The 26,281-nt window shown below is 45.6% G+C and overlaps 1 protein-coding gene across 2 annotated transcripts in view; it reads right to left on the reverse strand.

Annotated features, from left to right (window-relative positions):
* Window positions 1-26,281, reverse strand: part of LOC143786247 (protein regulator of cytokinesis 1-like) — a 73,907-nt gene that overhangs the window by 34,972 nt on the left and 12,654 nt on the right. For both annotated transcript variants that reach the window (XM_077275524.1, XM_077275522.1), the window contains exons 2-5: window positions 10,970-11,102; window positions 10,094-10,216; window positions 1,426-1,659; window positions 738-908 (exon numbers count right to left, since the gene is read on the reverse strand). In XM_077275524.1, the coding sequence (XP_077131639.1) occupies window positions 738-908; window positions 1,426-1,659; window positions 10,094-10,216; window positions 10,970-11,102 (661 nt within the window). The remainder of the gene's footprint in view (window positions 1-737; window positions 909-1,425; window positions 1,660-10,093; window positions 10,217-10,969; window positions 11,103-26,281) is intronic.

Here is a 26,281-nt window from a genome sequence, read left to right on the forward strand (position 1 = left end):
GAAGAGGCGGCGTTTGAAGGGACCGGGTGGTGCTGAACACAATCTGGATTAGCAATTTGCATGCAGTGCAGGACATGAATGCAACTTTTTCACAGCTAATATAAAAAGGGGTTTTAGGAATCCCATTTACATTTTAATAAGGTGATGGGCATGGCTTATAAGTAGTGATGAGTGAGTATACTCGTTCCTCAGGTGGTCTCTGAGTACCTGTGAGCGCTCGGAGATTTAGTTTTTGTTGACTCAGCTTCATGATTTGCAGCTTCTGGACAGCTTGAATACATGTGGGGATTCCCAGGCAACCCCCGCAAGTATTCAGGCTGGCTAGCAGTCGTAAATCATGCAGCTGCGTCATCGACAAAAACAATCTCCGAGCACTCACAGATACTCAGAGACCACCCGAGCAACGAGTATACTCACTCATCACTACTTATAAGCCAAAACAAACAAACAAATAATAATTAAAAAAAAAAAACTGGAGACAGGTTCACTTTGAAGAACTTGAGAATGGCCCTCTAAAGAACTTGCGCTAGTCTAGAAATCGTGAACCATTAAAGGATACCTACAATCATGGGTGTGAATTGAAATGCTGCAGATGGTTACAGAATTTAATTTTTATTTTTTTTTATGAACAATATGGAGACCTAGTTGATTGAAAGAAATTGATTTTTAGTTGATGTTTTCTACAAGAAAAAAAGAAAAGAAAACAAGCGGGAATGCACACTGATGCACAAACAAACCTGTGCTTTGAGAACAGTAAGCGCTTTGATATTTTCTTGTGTCAGGAAGAAGGCTTCTTCATCCTCACAAATGGCATCTTGTTCTAGAGAGTTTTCAGGTTGACGACCTATATCATCCAAACACTGGCGAATTTCAGTTCTGAGTGCGGAAAAGGCCTCAAGGCGCTTTCTCTATAAGGAAAAGATCACATAGTTTGGAATCTGCAGGTTAAAGTGCTGTCTGGTTGAGAATCCCAAGTTTCAAGTGTTTGGTTATGGTATTTTCACTTTTTTTTTTGTTACATGGACTTTGAAGCAGATGCACTCCAAAAGCTCCATCAAAGCATATTTGAAGTTGTTTTTCATATAGATTTTGAAGAGGATCGGCTCTTAAAAGAACTCTGAAAAGACCTTTAGGGGTAAATAATGGAGGTAGTATTTCATTCAGGTCCCTCAGCTACAGTCTCCAGGTGACCTGACATTTTGCTAACAATACAATGACAAATACTTTTGGGGTTTGATGCTGTAGGGTAATGAAACAATTGCAAATTAATTTATGTACATAGCAGAATTCTCATTTATCAGCTTATCAGGAGACCTTTCACACTTTGATGGTCCAAAAGGCCAACCACTTAAAACCAGTTTGCCCAGGATGCACAAACATTACAGCTCCCTCTGAATTTCAGCAATAGTTAGGTTGACATCTTACCTTTTCTTCTGTCTGAACCTTGATGTGCTCCTTGAGTTCTTCTAGTTGATGAACACTGGGGATGCTTCCAGATGGAATGTAATATGGAGTAACACAGAGATCGGAACAAAGTTCCTGGTCTTTTTGCTGTAATATCTTTAATTCCTCCAGTCGGTCAGTCTTCTGTTTTGTGAGAACCTCTAATCTCACTCTCAAATCCCTCTCAATCTGAAGGATAGTCATATTTTCTTCCATCTGCAAGATTACAAGGACACAGTCACTCCCAGAGTTATGACATGCATTAACCCCTTTCTGCCATCAGACGGGATAGTACATCCGATGGCGGAATCCCCGCTTTGATGTGGACTCCGGCGGGGGGTAAATGCCGCTGTCAAACTGACAGCGGCATTTAACAAGCACTTCTGGCCATCCAGCCAGAAATGCCTGCACCGGCGACCCAAGTCACTTGACCGGGGGGTCATCGGCGCGTCGGCATGACAACCAGAGGTCTCCTTGAGACCTCTATGGCCGTTGATGCCAGATTGCTGTGAGCGCCACCCTGTGGTCGGTGCTCATAGCGATGCTGTAATTCTACTATATAATGGCAATGTGAGCATCGCCTCTATGTAGCAGAGGAAATCAAGTTGTGTCAGCTTCTAGTCTCCTATGGAGACTATTAAAGCATGGAAAGAGTGAAAAAAAGAGAAAAATTTTTAAATTATGAAAAAAAAAAATCTAAAAGTTCAAATCACCCCCCTTTCAAAATAAAAAAAATTAAAAAACCTACACATTTGGTATATATCTATCTATATATCTATATTAAAAAAAAAAAAAATTCACTTGATCGCTGACGTAGCAAGGAACAAAAATTAAACACACGAATTACGTTTTTTGGTCGCCGCGACATTGCATTAACCCCTTCATAACCCAGCCTATTTTGACCCTAATGACCTGGCCATTTTTTGCAATTCTGACCAGTGTCCCTTTATGAGGTAATAACTCAGGAACGCTTCAACGGATCCTAGCGATTCTGAGATTGTTTTTTCGTGACATATTGGGCTTCATGTTAGTGGTAAATTTAGGTCGATAATTTCTGCGTTTATTTGTGAAAAAAAACGGAAATTTGGCGAAAATTTTGCAATTTTCACATTTTGAATTTTTATTCTGTTAAATCAGAGTTATGTGACACTATTAACTATAAATAACATTTCCCACATGTCTACTTTACATCGGCACAATTCTGGAAACAAAATTTTTTTTTTGCTAGGAAGTTATAAGGGTTAAAATTTGACCAGTGATTTCTCATTTTTACAACAAAATTTACAAAACCATTTTTTTTTTTAGGGACCACCTCACATTTGAAGTCAGTTTGAGGGTTCTATATGGCTGAAAATACCCAAAAGTGACACCATTCTAAAAACTGCACCCCTTAAGGCTGCTCAAAACCACATTCAAGAAGTTTAAAAAATGAACATTTAACTTTTTAGTCACAAAAATGATCTTTTAGCAACAATCTTTTTATTTTCCCAAGGGTAAAAGGAGAAACAGGACCACGAAAGTTGTTGTCCAATTTCTCCTGAGTACGCTGATACCTCATATGTGGGGGTAAACCACTGTTTGGGCGCACGGCAGGGCTCAGAAGGGAAGGAGCGCCATTTGACTTTTTGAATGAAAATTTGGCTCCAATCTTTAGCGGACACCATGTCGCGTTTGGAGAGCCCCCATGTGCCTAAACATTGGAGCTCCCCCACAAGTGACCCCATTTTGGAAACTAGACGCCCCAAGGAACTTATCTAGATGCATAGTGAGCACTTTAAACCCCCAGGTGCTTCACAAATTGATCCATAAAAATGAAAGGTTTTTTTTTTTTTTTCTTCACAAAAAATTTATTTTAGCCTCAATATTTTCATTTTCACATGGGCAACAGGATAAAATGTATCCTAAAATTTGTTGGGCAATTTCTCCTGAGTACGCCGATACCTCATATGTGGGGGTAAACCACTGTTTGGGCGCACGGCAAGGCTCGGAAGGGAAGGCGCGCCATTTGACTTTTTGAATGGAAAATTAGCTCCAATCATTAGCGGACACCATGTCGCGTTTGGAGAGCCCCTGTGTGCCTAAACATTGGAGCTCCCCCACAAGTGACCCCATTTTGGAAACTAGACCTCCCAAGGAACTAATCTAGATGTGTGGTGAGCACTTTGAACCCCAACGTGCTTCACAGAAGTTTATAAAAATTATTTTTCTTTCCTCAAAAATAATTTTTTAGCCCGCAATTTTGTATTTTCCCAAGGGTTACAGGAGAAATTGGACCCCAAAAGTTGTTGTCCAGTTTCTCCTGAGTACGCTGGTACCCCATATGTGGGGGTAAACAACTGTTTGGGCACACGTCGGGGCTCGGAAGGGAGAGAGCACCATTTGACTTTTTCAACGCAAGATTGGCTGGAATCAATGGTGGCGCCATGTCACGTTTGGAGACCCCCTGATGTGCCTAAACAGTGGAAACCCCTCAATTCTAACTCCAACACTAACCCCAACACACCCCTAACCCTAATCCCAACCCTAACCCCAACACACCCCTAACCCTAGTCTTAACCCTAATTCCAGCCCTAACCCTAAGGCTATGTGCCCACGTTGCGGATTTGTGTGCGGATTTTTCCGCACCGTTTTTGAAAAATCTGCAGGTAAAACGCACTGCGCTTTACCTGCGGATTTACCGCGGATTTCCAGTGTTTTTTGTGTGGATTTCACCTGCGGATTCCTATTATGGAGCAAGTGTAAAACGCTGCGGAATCCACACAAAGAATTGACATGCTGCGGAAAATACAACGCAGCGTTTCCGTGCTGTATTTTCCGCACCATGGGCACAGCGGATTTGGTTTTCCATAGGTTTACGTGGTACTGTAAACGTGATGGAAAACTGCTACGAATCCGCAGCGACCAATCCGCTGCGGATCCACAGCCAAATCCGCACCGTGTGCACATAGCCTAATTCTAACCCTAATTCCAACCCTAGCCCTAATTCTAGCCCTAAGTGCAACCCTAGCCCTAAGTGCAACCCTAGCCCTAAGTGCAACCCTAGCCCTAAGTGCAACCCTAGCCCTAAGTGCAACCCTAGCCCTAAGTGCAACCCTAGCCCTAAGTGCAACCCTAGCCCTAAGTGCAACCCTAGCCCTAAGTGCAACCCTAGCCCTAAGTGCAACCCTAGCCCTAAGTGCAACCCTAGCCCTAAGTGCAACCCTAGCCCTAAGTGCAACCCTAGCCCTAAGTGCAACCCTAGCCCTAAATTTTGTGGTGGTGCGAGTGTTGGGGGGGCGGAGGAGGGGAGGACGGGGGAGGGGAGAGGAAGGCGCTTAGGACAGGACGGAGGGGTAGGGAACACTGACTGCGGCTGCAGATCGCCGCCGTCAGTCGGTGGGGGTGCCAGATCGGGGTCCCCAGCCATGGTCGATGCTATTGCAGCATCGGCCATGGCTGGATTGTAATATTTCACCAATTTTCATAGGTGAAATATTGCAGATTGCTCTGATTGGCTGTTGAAAGTGAAACAGCCAATCAGAGCGATCGTAGCCACGGGGGGGGCGGCGAAGCCACCCCCCCTGGGCTGAAGTACCACGCCCCCTGTTCCTGTAGGTTGGGTGAAATTGGAGTTAACCCTTTCACCCGGCCTGCAGGAACGCGATCATTCTGTGACACAGCATATGCGTCACAGGTCGGATTGGCACCGACTTTCATGACGCATATGCTACAACGGGGTGATCAAAAAAAAAAAAAAAATGTACCTGCACCAAAATGGTATCATTAAAAACGTCAGCTTGGTGCGCAAAAACATAAGCCCTCACCTGACCCCAGATCACGAAACGCTACGGGTATCGGAAAATTGCGCATTTTTTTGTAGCACAGTTTGGACCTTTTTTTCACCACTTAGATAAAAAAAGAACCTAGACATGTTTGGTGTCTGAACTTGTAATGACCTGGAGAATCATTATGGCAGGTCAGTTTTAGCATTTAGTGAACCTAGCAAAAAGAGCCAAACAAAAAACAAAGTGTGGAATTGCACGTTTATTTTTTTTTGCAATTTCACCACACTTGGAATTTTGTTTCCTGTTTTCTAGTACAAGACATGCTAAAACCAATGGTGTCGTTCAAAAGTACAACTCATCCCGCAAAACACAAGCCCTCACATGGCCATATTGACAGAAAAAAAAAAAGTTATGGCTCTGGGAAGAAGGGGAGCGAAAAATTAAAACGCAAAACTGAAAAAAGCTCCGGGGGTTATAAACACTGACCAACACTTTAGCTCATTAAGATATCTCCCACTAACAAGCACCATAACCTTATTTATTCATTGACAACCATATGAGGGCTTTTTTTTTTTTTTTTTTTTTGCAGAAGCAGTTTTGAATTTTGACATTTTACCATATACTGTGAAATGTCAAAAGAAAAAAAAATAAAAAAATAAATCACAATTCTGCCATTTTTTATATAATACCAAACTCAAGGTTTTTATCTATATACAGCTTTGGCAAAAATTAAGAGACCACCACATCAAAACCCTGTCATTGGCAGCCCATTCTCCAGACCTGAACCCCATTGAAAAACTCTGGAATGTAATCAAGAGGATGATGGATAGTCACAAGCCATCAAACAAAGAAGAACTGCTTACATTTTTGTTCCTGGAGTGGCACAAAGTCACCCAAAAGCTGTGTGAAAGAATGGTGGAAAACATGCCAAGACCCATGAAAGCTGTGATCAAAAAATCATGGTTATTCCACAAAATATTGATTTCTGAACTGAAGAGAAAAATCAGAGAAACTGAATTCTGCAGTGGTCTCTTAATTTTTGCCAGAGCTGTATATACTGTATGTAATATGTGTTTATATTACATAGATCGATAGAAGAAAAGCTGGCAATTCATATGCCGTGTACTGTAAAATCACTGCAGGAGCCAACAGGAGAGAAGACATGGATTATATACAGTAAATACATATAGATAGGATAGATATATACAGTAGATGTCAGTGACAAATACAACTAGTGCAGTGTGTGCGCCGCTTACTGTACATGTATTTCATTAATAATCTAATAACTTGAAAAAAAAGGGTCATTTTACTCTGCAGTCTTGCCCCTTGATGAAAATATCCCCCCACCCCAACCTGCACAAAGGTCTAATCTGCAGAGTTCAAAGAATTTGACACGTAATGAAGTATTTAATTTTTTATTTTTTTTTTCCATCGTGAACTCCATTACTAGATAAAATTCTGGCATCTACACTAGAGAACAACGCCATAAAAAAATATTTCTTATGGAGATTAAAAAGGCCAGCAAAAGTTTTTCAATTTCACAAAAGTGGTGCCGAAACGACTGCAGTTAAGTAAACACAGATGGTACTCGCCCTCCCAAGTTTCAGTGCTGGCAACGGTCTTTGTATTGGCTGCAGCAGGAACGTCAAAACTACAGAGGGCATCACCGATGCAGCCAATCACTGAGCTTAGCGGCTCATGCAGTCTACATGAGCAGAGCTGCACAGCCGATTAGCTGCAGCAGTGATGCTCAGTGAAGTTGTGACTTTACTGCTGCAGCCAACACACACAGATCGGAGCACCCACTGAGAGCCAGCACCGGACCCCGGCCGGGAAGGGCAACTAATGTGTTTGTGGTTTTCCAACTATGCAATCATTTGGGCATCACTTTTATAATGTGGAAAACCCCTTCCTGACCAGGAGTCTTTCCAGTTTTTTGGGGCTTTTGTCCTTTTCCTTTCCTTCTTTTAAGAGGCAACTTTATTTTTGTGTCAACAAGTGTATGAGGGCTTGTTCTTTTTGCGGGACGAGTTGCATTTATGAATGACAGTGTTTATTTTATCATGTGATTTACTGAAAAGTGTGAAAAAAAAAAATTCCAAGTGTGGCAAAAGTGCAAAAGAAATACAAATTACAATATTGTTTATTGAGCTTTGTTTTTACTTATTCATTACACTGTGAAAAACATGACCAGACAATGTGATCCTCCTAGTCAGTATGGATAATATAAATGACGAAGGAGACAACTATCTCGGAAACGCGCAAGGGAAGACTGTCCCTCGAGGTTACCGTACACCAAGGAGTGTGACGTCACACGCAGTTTGCTCCCACACGCGGTCTAGCAGAAGCTTCTGGTGCGCCTCCGGCCAGGACTCCCTGAATCTTCACCGCGTTCTGAGCCTGCGTGGCCAGTTTTATTTTGCCTTGCTCCCAACACAGGATCATCAGATGTACAGTGAGTGTTCAGTGCATCCTTTTTACGGACAACTGTATCCTTGATACTAGTGCAATATTATTGCTACTTTAACCTCCAGAGCATGATTTGTTTATATGTACCGTATTTTTCTGATTATAAGATGCACTTTTGTTCCCCCAATATTTTGGGGGAAAGTGGGGGGTGCGTCTTATAATCCGAAACTGTGTGCTGTGCTGTAGAGGAGGGGGAGCAGCTCTGGAGTGGTGTCAGGGGCTGGGGTGGGCTGCCTGCGGGCTGCTGAGACAGCAGGAGGTTCTGTGCTCCCGCTCATTAGCCTCATGTAATATTCACTGCACCTGCTGTCCATCACCTCGGTGCTGAACCTGTGCAGAGTTGATTCACAATATTACTTGTATCTCCTCCCACTCTTATATGCCCCCCCTGTACTGCTGGCAGACACATGATAAAATAACAAACACTTAACTCACCTTCTGATGATGGCTCTGTGGTCACAGCTCCTCAGTTTTGCTTCCTGTGTCTGTGCTGACATTCGATCAGGTGATCGGCACAGCACAGTGATGACATCACGGTGTGCCCAGGTCACATGATCCGATGCCTGGGGAACAGGAAGCGCAACCGAGGAGCTGTGAGCATGGAGCCATCATGAGGTGTTAAGTGATTGTTATTTTAACATGTGACTGCCAGCAGCACGGGGGGGTTGACATGTCCCTGCCAGCACTGGGGGGCATATAGTGACCCAGGGGTGCATATAGTGAACCAGCGGGGCATGTCTGCCAGCAGCACAGGGGGGCATACAGTGAACCAGGGGGGCATGTGCCTGCCAGCAGCACAGGGGGGCATACAGTGAACCAGGGGGGCATGTGCCTGCCAGCAGCACAGGGGGGCATATAGTGAACGAGGGGGGCATGTGCATGCCAGCAGCACAGGGGGGCATATAGTGAACCAGGGGGGCATGCGCCTGCCAGCAGCACAGGGGAGCATGTCACTGCTAGCAGCACAAGGGGATATATTGTGACCAGGGGGGCATGTGCCTGCCAGCACAGGGGGGCATATAGTGACCAGGGGGGCATGTGCCTAACAGCAGCACAGGGGGGGGGGCATGTGCCAGCACAAGGATGGGGGTTATATAGATATCAGGATGAGGGACATATGATATGTAAGACAGACACTGGAATTGTAAGACACCCCCATTTAACATAAAAAATTATTTTTTCTCTTTTTCTTCACCAAATTTGCATCTTATAATCAGGTGCGTCTTATAAAGCGAAAAATACGGTACATGCATGTCTCATATGCACAGTGAGTGATCACAGACCTCTATGAATAACAGTGTCCTCAATACTAGTGCAACTATAATATTGCAACTGTGCTTTTAGAGGCATACCATCAGTTTAACTGGTTGGCTTGTAGCATTTTCATCTATTGTACAGCCTTTGTTGGGCTCTTGTTTAACTGAATGTAATTACATAGGATATGGTTTGTAGGAAGTACACTGAAGACAAGCCAACAATTGTATAACTATTCTCACTTTTCTGTAGTACCTTTTTGATCCCCAATTGTTTGCCATTTCAGTGTCCTCCATCTGTCTTGTCTTTTTTTTTTTTAATCTTTAGTATATATTCATTTAGCACAGTGACCCACTTTGTTTTTGGCTCTCAACCTACACTATAAGATGTTCAATTCCATTTGCTGCTTTAAGTAGTACCTCTTTTTTTTTTTTTTTTTTTTTTTTTTTTTTTAAGTATAAGCGTAGGTGTTATTACATTCTTCTAGAATTCAGTCTTTAATAGGAGCATCATAGCAGGGGTGTTCGAGTGTTCAGCAGACTGCTTGCAACCCACTGGCACCCAACTATCCCATTGCAGGACACCAATGCGTAGTTCCAACAGCACTTCACTGGAAAACTGCACAGTAAACGCTGAGGCATTTAACAGGCATTGACAAAGCTACACTGCCAACTCTTGGAGGCAGAAGGATGGCTGAATAATAGAGCCATCATCTGCAAACTCCGCTCTTGAGCATACATCAAAGACATGGAACCAACATTGGATTTAACAGTACATCCAGTGTCCATAAGGGGTTAATATTAGATCAAAGGGAGTCCAACTCTCAGTACCCCAGTCAGTCACCTGTTTGAAAGGGTTACATTGCTCTAGTGAGCATCACATTCCCTTACCTGGCCCAGCTCTGAGCTTTCAGAAGCATTTTACATTTTTCGCTTTATCCCATTCAAATGAATTGAATCAAGCTAATGTGTGACACAGCCAATACTAAAAGTACCGAGCTGGATGTGGAACTTGCTGGATTGCCAGCGCCTCTGTAAATAGACGATTGGGGGGGGGTGCAGAACAGACAAGATCACATTTTTTTTCTTCATTAATATTATTAAGACATCAACGTGAAAATAAATTAAATTCCAAAGTTAAGTTAGAAAGCTAACATTGCTCACCTTGTACTCCTCCACAGATAAATCGTGGCAGAGAGCTTTCAACTCTTTTCTACAAAACTGAATACTTTTTTCAATCCGCTCTTTCATTTCTCTTTCTTCATGTATCATTCGGTTAAACAATTTCTACAAAAAAGAAAATATTATGGTTTAAGAAAGCACATGAGAACATAAGGGAAGGGGGTAAATAATCTTTATCTAGAATTTTAAAGGGGTTACTGGTAGTTAATAGCAATGAACCTGCATTATAGATAATCAATATCACAAGTGTGGGGAGGTGGGCAGGGGGCAAACCCTTTGACCACTTAGGTAGAGATGCCAACTGCCTCTTCAGTATTTACCAAGCATAACTCTTAGTAGCAGCTCCAGTGAATGGATCAGTTATAATACTAGGCACAGTCACCAGTGCTATGTAGGTGCTGGTAATCAAAGGTTCTAAGGGCTCTTGCAAATGACCATATCTTCGGTCCACATGCAATCTGACAAAACATCAGATCGTACACGACAGAAAATAAATAAATGCAGCGTGCACGATTTTCATCCATAAATCAGTTAGCACTTGGTCTTGCAAGTCAATGGGTACATTCCAAAGACCTACTGATAGAGAATTTAGATTGTGGGCCCCATTGGAGACAGTGATGATAATGTGGGGAAAAATTGTAAAGTGATGCTGAATATGTTAGCGCTATATAAGATTAATATTATAAAGTATATCAGATTACACTCAAATGACATCCAAGTGCAATCAGACATGGACTAACAGAATAAATATGGAGAAGTGTTTATTTGCAGGATGAGCAGTAATTTTTATTTGCGCTATGTTGGTGTACATTGACACTTCTATTACGAATTGACAATGTCCAGCAGTAAGACATTCACCTCAATGTGCCTTTTCACTTCTTCAATCCTCTGCAAACGCATCTCTTCTTTGATACCTAGCCCATCCCAAATGTCCATAAGACTCGCTAGGGCTTGGTTTGTGCTCGAGATAACCGAGGAAGCCAAGATCTCACTAGATTGTGGAGGAAAAGTAACAATTTACAATCAAAACCTGTATATATCCAATAGAATAAAGGTATTTCAGCAAAAAGTGTCACATGTATGCATAGTCCAAGTATAAACACTGTAGAAAACAAAACAATGCAAACCGATCTTCCTTCACACAATGCCACCATTTCTTTGTGTCTTTTAAATACATGTTTGCCTGTTGGTTGTCGTTTTATACCCAGTTTAAGACCAACCCGGCCTCAGAGGATCACTACCCTATCTATGATCGCTCATTCAGTGCACAAAGGCTGACCGGTTCTGTTTACAAAGGACTAGGAGCTCTCGAGAAAAATGATAAATCGTACAAACCAAAAGATCGTTTCACATCAGGCGACCAGATCATTTACACTGCACGATCATGGAACGAGCATTCCTAGGAACGCTTATTCAAGATAATCTTGTAGTGCAAATGCATCTTTAGGCTATGTGCCCACGTTGCAGAAATGCTGTGGAAATGTCAGCATTTCCGCAACTCCCTGCCGCGGGTTAAAAACATGCGGAATTGGCATGCGTTTTACAGCAAAAAGCGGGAATTTTCCAAGTGTTTTTAGCAATCAGTAGTGTGTGAATTCTAATGCATACCTGTCACTGTCTCCCTGCTGTTTCTCACACCACTCAAGTCCTTTTCCGCATAGCATGACCACAATTATGACCTGCCGACTCACACAGCATTTCTGCCAGGACTGGAAAACACTCTCTCAATGTCAGTCTATGAGACTCAGAGCAAGGATCTTATAAATAGGGGAGTATCGATTTCAGTCACAGAGTGTGTGACTTCGACTGGGCCCATGGAGTTAGGTGGCCTGTTCAAACACGCATGTCCTCCAATGCACATTCAGCTGAAATGTGCTGCAGAGCAGATGACAGTGAAAGACAAGAACTTTAATGTTTACACTACACACATTACCTACCATTTGTTAAAGCACTCACATTTTTTATCCTCTTAATATATTGCAATCATATTATACAACACTGTACTTACAATTTCTCATTTTGCCTTTCTACCCAGCTACTGTATTATTCAGATAATAAAACGCACTCCCTCTCCGCCCACATTTTTGGGGAAAACAGGGATGCGTCATATAATTCTAGTGTAGCTTACCCGGTGGAAGCGTGCGGGAGTGGGGTCCCAGGAGGCAGGGTCTCTGTTGCAGGAAGCTGGCGGTGTCAGGAGTGGGGGTTTGGCAGAGCGAGGCTGCAGCAGGCCCCGAGCTTTCAGAAAATGTTGGGTTTCCCCGCACTTCCCATCCTTTTCACTGTGGTGGACTCAGGGTAAATGGCCGCCGGAGGCAGTGTATGCACAGATTGAAATCCTGTCTCCCGCAGCCAATGTCCCCATGTTCACCACAGTGAAAAGGATGGGAAGTGCAGAGACTCAACATTTTCTGCAAGCCCAGGGCCTGCTGCAGCCTCGCACCACACCTGCCGCCAGCTTCGTGCAGCTGCGACCCTGCCTCCTGGGAGCTGGCTTCACCACCTCGGTAAGCTATCCTACAAAGTGGCAAGACATCACCATTTTATTAAAACATTTCTTTCCCATTTTCATCCCCAAATTTTGGGGTGTATCTTATGGTCCGATGCGTCTTATAATCTTGCTCTATGTAGAATCAGGAAGTCTGCATTTATCATTCCCCTCTTCAACTCCTGACCCAGATGCTGCCTCCTCCCACCTGTCAGGGACTTTTGCAGTGAATTGACTCTTACAGGGGGGAAAATGGAGCTCTTGTTTCTACATAGAGTAGATTGTGAGCCCTCATGGGCAGGGTCCTCTCTCCTCCTCTACCAGTCGTGACTTGTATTATTGGAGAAAACATACAGAGGAACGTTTTTTCTGTCCAGCGAAAAAACATCCAGCGTTGATTCCAACGATAAATGGATGAAACTGAGATGTGAAATGATGTCTCTCAAAAAGGAAGTCCAACAAATGCCCCTGGTAAAAAAAAAAAAAATAAATAAAAAATCAGATCCGCTGCATCAGTTTTTCACAATTTGCAACGGATCCGCTTTTTCTAAAATTTGCCAGATCCTGCCCGATGGCAAAATACTGATGTGTCAAAGTAGCCTTACCAACCCCACAGTCCTGAAAAAAAAAAAAAAAAAAAAAAAAAAAAAAAAAAAGCCAGTATTTTCACCTTGAAAAATTCATTAGTTTAGCAGGAGTCTTAACCCCTCTCTGCCATCTGACGTACTATTCCGTCTGTGACCTGGGAATTACTTCCCATGGATGGAATAGTACACCATCGCGCGTGTGCACGGACAAGTGTTAGCTGATTCTCACAGCTGACACCCGGCACTAGGTGCCAGGCACGGTCACAGACCACCCCCGGCACTTTAACTGCGATTGAACATGATCACAGCATTTCGGAAGCCAGGCCCTCTGCCTTTGGATCGGAGACCCCGCAGCGTGACACTGGGTCCCGATCGCCGTCATGGTAACCCGATGTAGTCATGACGACATCCGGGTTACCAGGGCTACGAAACTCCCTGGTCATGCACAGTGCAAGTCAGGAAGTCTTTCAGTGTCAGTGCAGCGCTGACCGCTTGTATGGCATGCAGATGCTGCTTCATCTGCATGCCATAGAAGCGATCAGCCTGTGAAAAATGATTGTCCCATAGTGGGACACAGTGTAAAAGCCAGAATAAAGCAAAAAAGAAAAAAAAAAAAAAAAAAAAAATTAGCAAAAATTAAAAACAACCAAAACCACATTTATTCTATCACTAAATAAATATTTGAATGAAAAAAAAAACTAAACAATAAAAGTACACATATTTGGTATTGCCATATCCGTAATGACCCAACCTATAAAACCGTCCCACTAGTTAACCTTTTTAGTGAACACCATATATATATATAAAAAAAAAAAAAAAAAAAAAAAAAAGGCAAAAAACAATGCTTTATCAACATAATGCTGAACAAAAAGTGGAGTAACACGCGATCAAAAAGACAGTTATAAATAAACATGGTACCGCTGAAAACATCTTGCCCAGCAGAGAACAAGCCACCATACAGCTCCATCAGCGGAAAAATAAAAAAGTTATAGCTCTTAGAATAAAAGGATGCAAAACAATTATTCTTTATATAAAAATGTTCTTTTATTGTATAGAAGCGCCAAAACATAAAATGATATAAATGAGGTATCGCTGTAAATCATACTGACCCAAAGAGTAAATCTGCTTTATCAATTTTACCACACATGGAACAGTACAAACGACTCCCCCCCCCCCCCCCCCTAAAATTCATGAATTGCTGTTTTTGTTCACTCTGCCTCCCAAAAATCGGAGTAGAAAGCAATAATAATAAAAAAAAAAGTCATGTGCCAGAAAATGGTACCAATAAAAACATCAACTCATCCCGCAAAAGACGAGAAATATGAAAAGAATATAGCTCTCAAAATATGGCCATGCAAAAACTATTTTTTGCAATAAAAAACGTCTTAGTGTGTGACAGCAGCCAAACCTAAAAGCCCGCTATAAGGTCTCTTTCACACGTCCTGATACTTCCGGTACCGAGATGTCAGTGTCCATGTATGTAATACCTGCGGCACACGTGTGCCGCATCAATACCACACGGACGGGAGCCAGGGAAGAAGCGTTACAGTAAGCGCTGTTCCCCGGCGTCGGGTGCTGAACACTGTTCTCCCCTGCTGGTGGTCAGCGTGAGCAGGGGAGAATGAGGAGTTACATTTAAGTAATAAAAGACAGCAGGAGGCGGCGGATGGGACTATTAATCCCATCAGCCTAACCCTGCTGCTGCCAATAACAGTGACAGCAGGAGCGGGGCATAGGTGTATTTATCTGCCGCTCCTGCGCTGTAAATTAATACGGTAATTAAAAAAAAACACATGGGTTCCCCCCTATTTTTGTTAACCAGCCAGACAAAACGCACAGCTGTCATCTTCAGCAAGGTTGGATATTAAGAACAGGGGGGTCCCTACGCCATAGTTTTTAATGTAAATAAATAAAAAAAATGGCATTTTTGACAACCAGCCTTGCGAAAGCTCATTGCTGGGGGCTGGTATTCTCATGCTGGTAAGGAGCCATGGATATTGACCCCCAGGCTAAAAATAGCAGCCCGCAGCTGTCTAGAAAAGGCACATCTAGGGTCATTCCATATCAAGTGTTCCAAATATGAATATTTTTTACCTGACGTCTTTAGATTTTTTTTTACTTTTTGTTTTTATGAAGTACAACTTTAGTTAATTACAAATTAAAAGTTTAGAATTTTTTTTCTTCATCAGTTAATTTTTTTTACAGATTTCTAAAGTTTCAAAAAAGTGCGGATTTTGGCCTGGTATGGCCTTACATTTTTTATCACATCTCGGGCTAGAATTAACCCCTTTCTGTCATCGGACGTACTATTCCGTCCATGTGGGGTGGGCCATAATTCTCAAGGACGGAATGGTACGTCCAGCCGCGCTCACAGGGGGAGCGCGGCCGAGTGTCGGCTGACTATTGCAGCTGACATCCGGCACTGTGTGCCAGGAGCGGTCACGGACCGCTCCCGGCACATTAACCCCCGGGCACACTGCGATCAAACATGATCGCAGTGTTCCGGCGATACAGGGAAGCATTGCGCAGGGAGGGGGCTCCCTGCGTGCTTCCTTGAGACGATCGGTACAAGGCGATGTGCTCACCTTGTACCGAGCGTCTCTCCTCCCTGCAGTCCCCGGATCCAAAATGGCCGCGGGGCTGCATCCGGGTCCTGCAGGGAGGTGGCTTCACAGCGCCTGCTCAGAGCAGGCGCCGGGAAGCCAGGAGAAGTGCACGTCAGATCGCCGATCTGACACAGGGCACAGCAAAGTGTCAGATCGGCGATCTGTCACTTTACTGTGATGCCCCCCACTGGGGCAAAGTAACATTGGACAACAACTTTTGGGGTCCAATTTCTGCTGTTACCCTTGGGAAAATACAAAACCGGGGGCTAAAAAATAGCTTTTGTGAAAAAAATAGGTATTAAGCTTACCGTTAAGGATGTTTCCAGGAGTCCATCCTGACAGCACTATGGAGGACGTCCTCCTCCCCCTTGCTGGGACAGGAAACACACAAGAGTTCAAAAGGTCCGGTCCCACCCCCAATCCTCAGTGTTGTAACAAGAACCGCCTCAAGGGAGATGCAAAAAATTATATTTAATGGTAAAGAACATAACACCATGTATTTAGGAACATATTACATCATATGTTAGGAACATAGTACAGACATGTCAGGTTCACATTACATTAGCATAACTAAATTAACAGGGAGGGAATTACCCGTGCTGTCAGGATGGACTCCTGGAAACATCATTAACGGTAAGCTTAATACCTATTTTCCAGGACGTCATCCTGACAGCACTATGGAGAGTACCAAAGCACCTCCTCAGGGTGGGATTACCGCTTGGAGAACTTTTCTCCCGAATGCAGTATGCTGACCGGACAAAACATCAAGCTTATAATGTTTGCAAAAGGTATTCGCACTAGCCCATGTAGCGGCCTTACAAATCTGCTCTAGAGAGGCGCCTGCCCTCTCAGCCCAAGAAGTAGCCATCCCTCTAGTAGAGTGTGCATGGAGTCCCTTTGGAGGAGGGATGCCCTCCGATTGGTAGGCCTCGGAGATCACGGAAGTGATCCATCGAGCAATGGAGGCCTTAGGGTATGTTTCCACGTTCAGGAAACGCTGCTTGTTTGACGCTGCGCAGCGCTGCAGCGTCAAACAAGCAACGTCCAGATGTTCCTGCACAGTGGAGGGGATTTTATGAAATCCCGTCTCCACTATGCGTGGAAACCCGCACGCGGCGGCCCTGCGACTACAGACATGCTGCGCGTCTTTTCAGATCGCAGCATGTCCGTACACCTTGCGGGGACGCAGCGTCCCCGCAAGGCATATCACAGGGCCCTATGGGAGTGAGCGATCATCCCGGATGTGAAGAGTTAACACATCCGGCATGATCGCGTCCCAGGAAGGGGGCGGGGCTTAGCCGCTGCGGCGATACCGCCGCCCCTCCAGACCGTGGAGCCATACCCTTAGAGGCCTTCTTTCCCCTATTTTTTCCGCCGAACAAAATAAACAGATTTGGGTCGATACGCCATGGGTTGGTGGCTGACAGGTAGTCGATGACCGCCTGTCTGACATCCAGGGAATGCAGAGCTTCCTCTTTAGAATTGGAAGGGTTACAGCAGAAAGATGGTAACACTATCTCCTGATTCCTATTTTTTAGAGTTCCCACTTTTGGAACGAACGAGGGATCTAGTTTAAGGACCACACTATCGTCTCTAATCTGGAGGTACGGGTCCCGTGTGCACAGGGCTTGGATTTCCCCCACCCTCTTAGCCGTGGTGATCGCCACTAGGAATGCCGTTTTACGTGTCAGGGCTGAAATGGACATGTTATCCGCCGAGGCGTAATTATTTTTGCAGAGGAATCTCAGGACAAGGTTAAGGTCCCAAGGAGGAGATAATTGTCTAATGGTGGGGCGCAACCTTTGGGTGGCTCTAATAAATTTAACTATCCAAGGGTGTGTTGCCAGGGGATAGTCTAGAAAGGTGCTGAGTGCCGAGATCTGCAACTTCAAGGTGCTCGGCCTAAGCCCTTTATCGAACCCGGCCTGCAGAAAATCCAGAATTCTGGGTAAGTCGGGAGTGCCTGCCGCAACCTCAGACCTGCCACCCTCCAGACAGAAACGCCTCCAGATCTTCAAGTAGATTGCTGACGTGACCGGCTTCCTACTAGCCTTGATAGTGGATATGACCTGGTCGGACAGGCCTCTTGCCTTCAGGATGTTCCTTTCAGGATCCAGGCTGAGAGATGTAGCTTCTCTGGGTCCGGATGGTACACTGGGCCCTGGTGGATTACATCTGATCTGTGAGGGAGCTCCACTGGACTCTCTATCGCCAGGTCTACCAGCAGGGAGAACCAACTCCTTCTTGGCCAGTATGGAACTACCAAAATTACTCGAGCCTGTTCTTCCTGAGAACTGCCGGGATTAGTGCCATAGGAGGGAAAGCATATGAGAGGGGCTCCGTCCAACTCTGACTTAGACCATCTATCCCTTCTGGCAGATCCCGAGGGTTCAGCGAGAAGAACCTTGAGACCTTCGAGTTTCTCCTGTTTGCGAAGAGGTCTATACTGGGAGTGCCCCAACGCCGGCACAGCTCCTGGAAGATGTCCTGGTTGAGTTCCCACTCTGTTGCAAACACTCTTCTTCTGCTCAAGTAATCCGCTATGACGTTTTGGGAGCCTTCTAAGTGGATTGCCGAGATGGAGAGGATCGACCTTTCTGCCCAGCGAAATATTCTCCCCGCCAGCTCCTGGAGAAGATGGTGTCTTGGGCCACCTTGGCGTTTTAAAAAGGAAACGGTTGTCACGTTGTCGGACAATACCCTGACGTGACGATTCTCCAGAGTGCGACGATTCCTTCTCAGGGCTTCCCAGACGGCATACAGCTCTCTGAAGTTGGATGAGTTGCGAGCGACGTCTGGAGGCCATCGTCCCTGGAGGGTCCTCCCTTCTAAGTGAGCTCCCCAGCCCCAGGCGCTGGCGTCTGTAGTAACTACTACATAGGGATCGGTAGTACTCCAGTTCTTAGTTTCTCTGGGTCTGTCCACCACAGGAGAGATCTTCGTACTGGATCTGGTAGATATAAAGTACTGTCCAGAGAAGACTGACGACGGTCCCACTTGGAGAGGATTAAGCTCTGTAGTGGTCTTGAATGGTACTGTGCCCATCTTACGCATGGTACGCATGCCGTCATTAGGCCTAGCACTCTCATGGCCATCCTTATTGAGACTCTGCGTTCTAGTAGGAGTCTGATCTGAATCTGTATTGCCTCCAGCTTGGATTCGGGTAGTAGGGATATTCTGTTTGCAGAATCCAGACAGACACCCAGGAAGACCTTTTTGTGCTCCGGAATCAGGTCTGATTTCTGCCAGTTTATGATCCATCCCAGGTGTTCCATTACCGCGACGGTTCGGGTTCTGTGAACCGATAAGATCTCTGGTGTTCTTGCTATCAGGAGAAAGTCGTCGAGATATGGGACTATTATAATCCCCTGGTTTCTTAGGAAAGCCACTATCTCCGACACCAGCTTTGTAAATACGCGAGGTGCTGAGGCAAGTCCAAACGGCAGGCACTGGAACTGGTAGTGACAGGTCCCGGACGGCAGAACTACCGCGAACCTCAGAAGCCTCTGAGATAGGTGGTGGACAGGGACCTGATAATAGGCACTCTTCAAGTCGAGAGTGCACATTACCGCGTTCTGATCTATTAGAAGGATTGCAGAACGGATGGACTCCATACGAAACCTCTTGTACCTGACCCAGGCATTCAGAGGTTTCAAATTTACGATTGTGCGAGAGTCGCCTGACGGTTTTGTTATGGAGAACAGGGAGGAGTAGTGACCCTGGCCTACCTCTAGCGGTGGTACTGGTATTATGACTTCTGAGGAAAGCATGTCCATTAAGTCTTTTAACATGGGAGAGTCTTGCATAACCACCGTAGGTACGATGTACCTGTCTGGTGGAGGGGAGTAGAACTCTATACTGTATCCTTCTGAGATAGTACGAAGGACCCATCGGTTCTGAGTGACTCTGCTCCAGTTTACCGCGAAATGGCGAAGCCTTCCCCCTATAAGAGTGGCGTCATTGCGATTTGGATTTAGAGGAGGGGCTGAAGAAGAAACTTCTGTTCTTACTACCGTGGCCACGGGAACCCCTATTAAAACCTCTATTGGACCTTCCCCCTCTGAAGTCAGACCTGTAGTCGGACTGTCTTCTAAAGGGAAACCCTCTCCGAAAGGACTGAGGCCTCTTAGGCTTGTCCTCTGGGAACCCTTTTTTCTTGTCTGAAGCCGACTCTAAGATAGTATCGAGGGAAGGACCAAACACCCTTGCACCTGAGAAGGGGATTGAACACAATTTTGTCTTGGACGCATTATCCCCCGACCAAGACCTTAGCCAGACCGCCCTTCTAGCCGCATTAGACAATGATCCGTTTCTGGCTGAGAATCTGACTGACTCAGCCGTCATGTCAGATAGAAAAGCAGTAGCGGATTTCATTATGGGGAGAGAGTTTAGGATCTCTGACCTTGGGGTCTTATTAGAGAGATGCTCCTCTAATTGACCCATCCAAAGGTGCATAGACCGGGCTACCGAGGTAGCTGCAATGTTGGTCTTAATTACAGCCGCGGAAGACTCCCAGGCTCTCTTTAGCAATATGTCCGCCTTACGATCCATCGGATCGCGCAAGGTTGATGAGTCCTCGAATGGGATAGCTGTCTTTTTGGCGACCTTCGCCACCGGGACATCCACCTTGGGTATCTCGTCCCATAGCTTAACGTCATCCGGCTCAAAGGGTAGGCACGCTTTAAAGTCTTTAGACAATGTCAGCCGACGTTCCGCCTCCTTCCACTCTTCGAGCACCATGGCCTTGATATGTTCACTAACCAGGAAGACTGTCTGCCGACGTGACATAAGACCCCCAAACATCAGGTCCTGCCTGGATTGCGGCTTAGATGTCTCTTCTACTTGCATGGTGCATCGCACCGCTTGCACTAGCTCATTTGTGTCCTCCGCCTGGAAAAGGTACTTCCTCTGATGGTCCTGGCTTCCAGAAGGAAGCTCGCCCTCTTCCTCAGAGACGAGGTCTTCAGAGTCAGACCTGTCATCGGAAGTATATTCTGGCTCCCGCCTGGCCCTTTTGCGACTGGGCATAGGGCTGGGCTTTTCCACCATGGTAGCTAGGGAAGCCTGGACCTCTTCTCTTATTAAGGACCTCATCTCAGACAATAGGGTGGGCTGCTCGTCTCTCATAACCTTAGATGTGCAATCTGCACATAAGGTCTTGCCATGGGTGTCCGGGAGTTTTGCACTGCATATCGGACATCTACTGGACTTCCCAGAAGCCTTTCCAGATTTCTTAACTTGACCAGGGGGGACAGCTGGAGTTCCCTTATCCTTAAACAATATAAGATAGGGAAAGTAACAGGGTGGCTCTTATTACCAGGGTGCAGGGGGAGTTTGCGCTCTGCGCACTTACCCCATCCTCAGGTGGCATGCTTTCCATGGCTCCGGAGTATCGGTGCTCCTTGCGGCTGTCAGCGTCTGCAAAGCGCTGCAATTCCTGAGTCCTCGCTGGAGCGCACGCCTCCCCTGTATCTCCAGCGTTACCGGAAGTGCCGGCAACGAATGGCGCAAACCGGAAGTGACGCGGTCCCCGGAACTTCCGCCGTAAGAGTCAGAGCCCGGCGTACACGCTGCTGGAGGCTGCCGACCTCGGGGACCACGTCCGCAGCCGAGAGCCCCCCCACCGGGAGGAGCGGCCGCTGGTCTTTGGAGCAGAGGGACCCCCCTCTGGAGGGTTTCTGCCCTGAGCCTCTTGACAGGGGGAAGGATTTGGCAAGCCGCACGATCCCCCTGAGCTCCGGTAAGTTGCGCAGCTTCTCTCGTGCGTCCCTTGCATTGACAGGAAAAACACTGAGGATTGGGGGTGGGACCGGACCTTTTGAACTCTTGTGCGTTTCCTGTCCCAGCAAGGGGGAGGAGGACGTCCTCCATAGTGCTGTCAGGATGACGTCCTGGAAAATATGATTTTTTATTTTTACGGCTCTGCATTGTAAACTTCTGTGAATCACTTAATGGGTCAAAGTGCTCACCACACATCTAGATAAGTTCCTTAGGGGGTCCACTTTCCAAAATGGTGTCACTTGTGGGGGGTTTCAATGTTTAGGCACATCAGTGGCTCTCCAAACGCAACATGGCGTCCCATCTCAATTCCAGTCAATTTTGCATTGAAAAATCAAATTGCGCTCCTTCCCTTCCAAGCTCTGCCATGCGCCCAAACAGTGGTTTACCCCCACATATGGGGTATCGGCGTACTCAGTACAAATTGTACAACAACTTTTGGGGTCCATTTTCTCCTGTTACCCTTGGTAAAATAAAACAAATTGGAGCTGAAGTAGATTTTTTGTGTAAAAAAGTTAAATGTTAATTTTTATTTAAACATTCCAAAAATTCCTGTGAAACACCTGAAGGGTTAATAAACTTCTTGAATGTGGTTTTGAGCACCTTGAGGGGTGCAGTTTTTAGAATGGTGTCACACTTGGGTATTTTCCATCATATAGACCCCTCAAAATGACTTCAAATGAGATGTGGTTCCTAAAAAAAAAACAACAAGGTTTTGTAAAAATGAGAAATTGCTGGTCAACTTTTAACCCTTATAACTCCCTAACAAAAAAAAATTTTGGTTCCAAAATTGTGCTGATGTAAAGTAGACATGTGGGAAATGGCATCATGTTATAGTGTAAGATCGTCGATCTGGCACTTTGCTGTGCACGGTGTCAGAACGGCTATCTGAGGTGCACAGATTCAGGCTTCCCGGCGCCTGCGCTAAGCAGGCGCAGTGAAGCCACCTCCCTGCAGGACCCGGATGCCGCGGCCATCTTGGATCCGGGCCTGCTGCAGGGAGGAGGAGGTAAGAGACCCTCACATCACATCGCGTTGCTCCGAGGGTCTCAGGGAAGCCCGCAGGGAGCCCCCTCCCTGAGCGATGCTTCCCTGTACCGCCGGTACACTGCGATCATGTTTGATCGCAGTGTGCCGGGGGTTAATGTACCGGGGGCAGTCCGTGACCACTCCTGGCACATAGTGCCGGATGTCAGCTGCGATAGTCAGCTGACACCCGGCCGCGCTCCCCCCGTGATCGCAGCCGATCGCGCTGGACGTACTAACCCGTCGGTGGTCATACGGGCCCACCCCACCTCGACGGGATAGTACATCCAATGTCAGAAAGGGGTTAAAATGGATGCCCGCACACATCACAGAGTGAACTATTTTGCCATCAATGTCCGATTTGTTTGTGACAAAAATGAAATAGTTACCAAGACATTGGCAGTAAAAGACACCAAAGCTCATCACACAAGCGAGTTTCTCCAGGTCTTGGTGGAAAAGGTTCTGCAAGACTAAGAACTTAAAAAAGCGCAAGTTCTTTCTGTCGTAACTGACAATGCTTCAAATATGATAAGTACTATTAAGCTAATGAATGAGAGTAATGATGGTGACCAGCAGCTAGAAGAACATTCTGGGTCCACAGACACAGAAATGTTTGAAATAGAGGAACACAGTATTGTAACTGAGGAGCAAACTGAAGTTGCTTCAGATGAACAGCAACATGATAGTTTAGATGATCTTGTTGAAACTGTGTCAATACGTTCTTTCATTCATCACATGCGCTGTGCTGTGCATACGCTACAGCTGGCTATAAGAGACAGTCTGCAAGAAGGACATGCTAAATTTATCAAAAGTCCAAAAATGGTATTTAGCACACCTCATAATCATGATATCAAACCAACATTCCCAAAAACCATGATCAGGGAAAAAGGAGGCATAAACTATAAATATTTAAAAAAAACAACACATTTTTAATGAATAAAGCAGAATACAAAACATATAAAAAAAACAGGGTGAAACCCAAAATAAATAATGACATATAGCATAATAATGCAAGATGTGAACTTACATATATCTTTCCTGGTGGGGAATGTTCCACAGCGACCCCGACAGCGCCGTTTCGCCTGACTGGCTTCCTCAAATATGATCCCTATTTGAGGAAGCCAGTCAGGCAAAACGGCGCTGTCGGGGTCGCTGTGGAACATTCCCCACCAGAAAAGATATATGCAAGTTCACATCTTGCATTATTATGCTATATGTCAGCGCATAGATTTGCACATTATTGTAGGCACGTGAGCACTTTGTGTTTGGCAGGCTACAGGGGATAAGAGGTTGTATAGATTAAGCACCTTAGGAACTGGGTTTCCTTGTAAGGCTACTTTCACACTAGTGTTTTTTGCAATACGTCGCAATGCATCGCCTTGGCGAAAAAACGCATCCTGCAAAAGTGCTTGCAGGATGCGTTTTTTCACCATTGACTAACATTAGCGACGCATTTGCAACGCATTGCCACACGTCGCAACTGTCGCGCCGTGTTGTGGCGGACCGTCGGATGCAAAAAACATATGTAACTTTTTTGCTGTCGACGGACCGCCATTTCCGACCGCGCATGCGCGGCCGGAACTCTGCCCCCAACTCACAATGGGGCGGCGGATGCGCTGGAAAAATGCATCCACTGCCCCTGTTGTGTGGCGTATACAAAGCTAGCGTCGGTAACTTCGGCCCGACGCACTGCGACGGGCCGAGCCCGACGCTAGTGTGAAAGAAGCCTTAATTGGAAAATATGTAATATACCTCTACCGTTGCCTGCTTGCTGCTGATGTAAGAGATTATTTCTCATCATATTACCTGGTGTGGCTATTGTTCCCAGCCTTATTTACCGTATATACTCGAGTATAAGCCGAGATTTTCAGCCCAAATTTTTGGGCTGAAAGTGCCCCTCTTGGCTTATACTCGAGTCACGGTCGGCGGGTGAGGGGGAGAGGGCGCTGAGGCATACTTACCTGCTTCCGGGGCTCCTGGCGCTCCCCCTGCCTGTCCCACGGTCTCCGGGTGCCGCAGCTCTTCCCCTGTTCAGCAGTCACGTGGGACCGCTCATTAGAGAAATGAATATGGACTCCACTCCCATAGGGGCGGAGCCGCCTATTCATTTCTCTAATGAGCGGTAACGGTGACCGCTGACAGAGGAAGAGGCTGCGGCACCGAAGACCAGCTGTCCGGGGGAAGAGCGGGACGCCGGGAGCAGGTAAGTATGTCATATTCACCTGTCCGCGTTCCACACGCCGGGCGCCGCACTGTCTTCCCAGCGTCTCTCTCTCCGCACTGACTGTGCAGGTCAGAGGGCGCGATGACGCATATAGTGTGCGCGGTGCCCTCTGCCTGATCAGTCAGTGCAGAGAGACGCCGGGACGGGACGCTGAGGAGCTGCAAGCAAGAGAGGTGAGTATGTGTTTTATTATTTTTATTGCAGCAGCAGCACAGCTTTCTATGGCACAGCTTTCTATGGCACATCCTATGGGGCAATAATGAACGGTGCAGAGCACTATATGGCACAGCTATGGGGCCATAATGAACGGTATGGAGCATCTATTTTTATTTTTGAAATTCACCGGTAGCTGCTGCATTTTCCACCCTAGGCTTATACTCGAGTCAATAAGTTTTCCCAGTTTTTTGTGGCAAAATTAGGGGGGGGGGGGGTGTCGGCTTATACTCGAGTATATACGGTATTTTGAGTTTCACCCTGTTTTTTTTATATGTTTTGTATTCTACTTTATTTATTAAAAATGTGTTTTTTTTTTTTAATATTTATAGTTTATGCCTCGTTTTCCCTGATCATGGTTTTTGGGAATGTTGGTTTGATAAGAAGGACATGCTGCTGCACTGATTGGCAAGGTGAGAAAATTGGCTACTGTTGCCAGAGCCCCTAAAGTGGACTCAATTTTGAAGAGACGTGCTGGAAAAGGGGCAATTATTGATTAAGCCACACGATGGGGCAGCATATACTTAAAGGGACTCTGTCACCTGAATTTGGAGGGAACAATTTTCAGCCATAGGGGCGGGGTTTTCGGGTGTTTGATTCACCCTTTCCTTACCCGCTGGCTGCATGCTGGCTGCAATATTGGATTGAAGTTCATTCTCTGTCCTCCGTAGTACACGCCTGCACAAGGCAATCTTGCCTTACACAGGCGTGTACTATGGAGGACAGAGAATGAACTTCAATCCAATATTGCAGCCAGCGGGTAAGGAAAGGGTGAATCAAACACCCGAAAACCCCGCCCCTATGGCTGAAAATTGTTCCCTCCAAATTCAGGTGACAGAGTCCCATTAATGATTCAGCGCTTGGTTGAACTGAAAACCTTTCTTGTAGACATGGCTAACCCTCAACTGATGCTAAATGAAAGTCAGTGGAATCAGGTGACGGAGCTGGAAAAATGATAATTACTTACGGGTAATTTGATTTTCCAGATCCATGACAGCACCGTTACATGAGAGATGGTCCCGCCCCCAAGAACAGGAAACCTGCATAGGAGATAAAAGATGGGGGCGGCACCTCTCTCCTCAGTTTGTTTACAGAGAATGTAAGGTAACCGCTATGTTAGTTTTAGGCATATAAAAAATTATATTTAACTCTAAGACTATTTATCTATTGTTAAGTGGTTATTACCCCATCTTTCATTTGTGTATATATATATATATATATATATATATATATATATATATTTTTTTT

This window comes from Ranitomeya variabilis, chromosome 1, assembly GCF_051348905.1.
Source record: "Ranitomeya variabilis isolate aRanVar5 chromosome 1, aRanVar5.hap1, whole genome shotgun sequence".
Classification (NCBI taxonomy): domain Eukaryota; kingdom Metazoa; phylum Chordata; class Amphibia; order Anura; family Dendrobatidae; genus Ranitomeya; species Ranitomeya variabilis.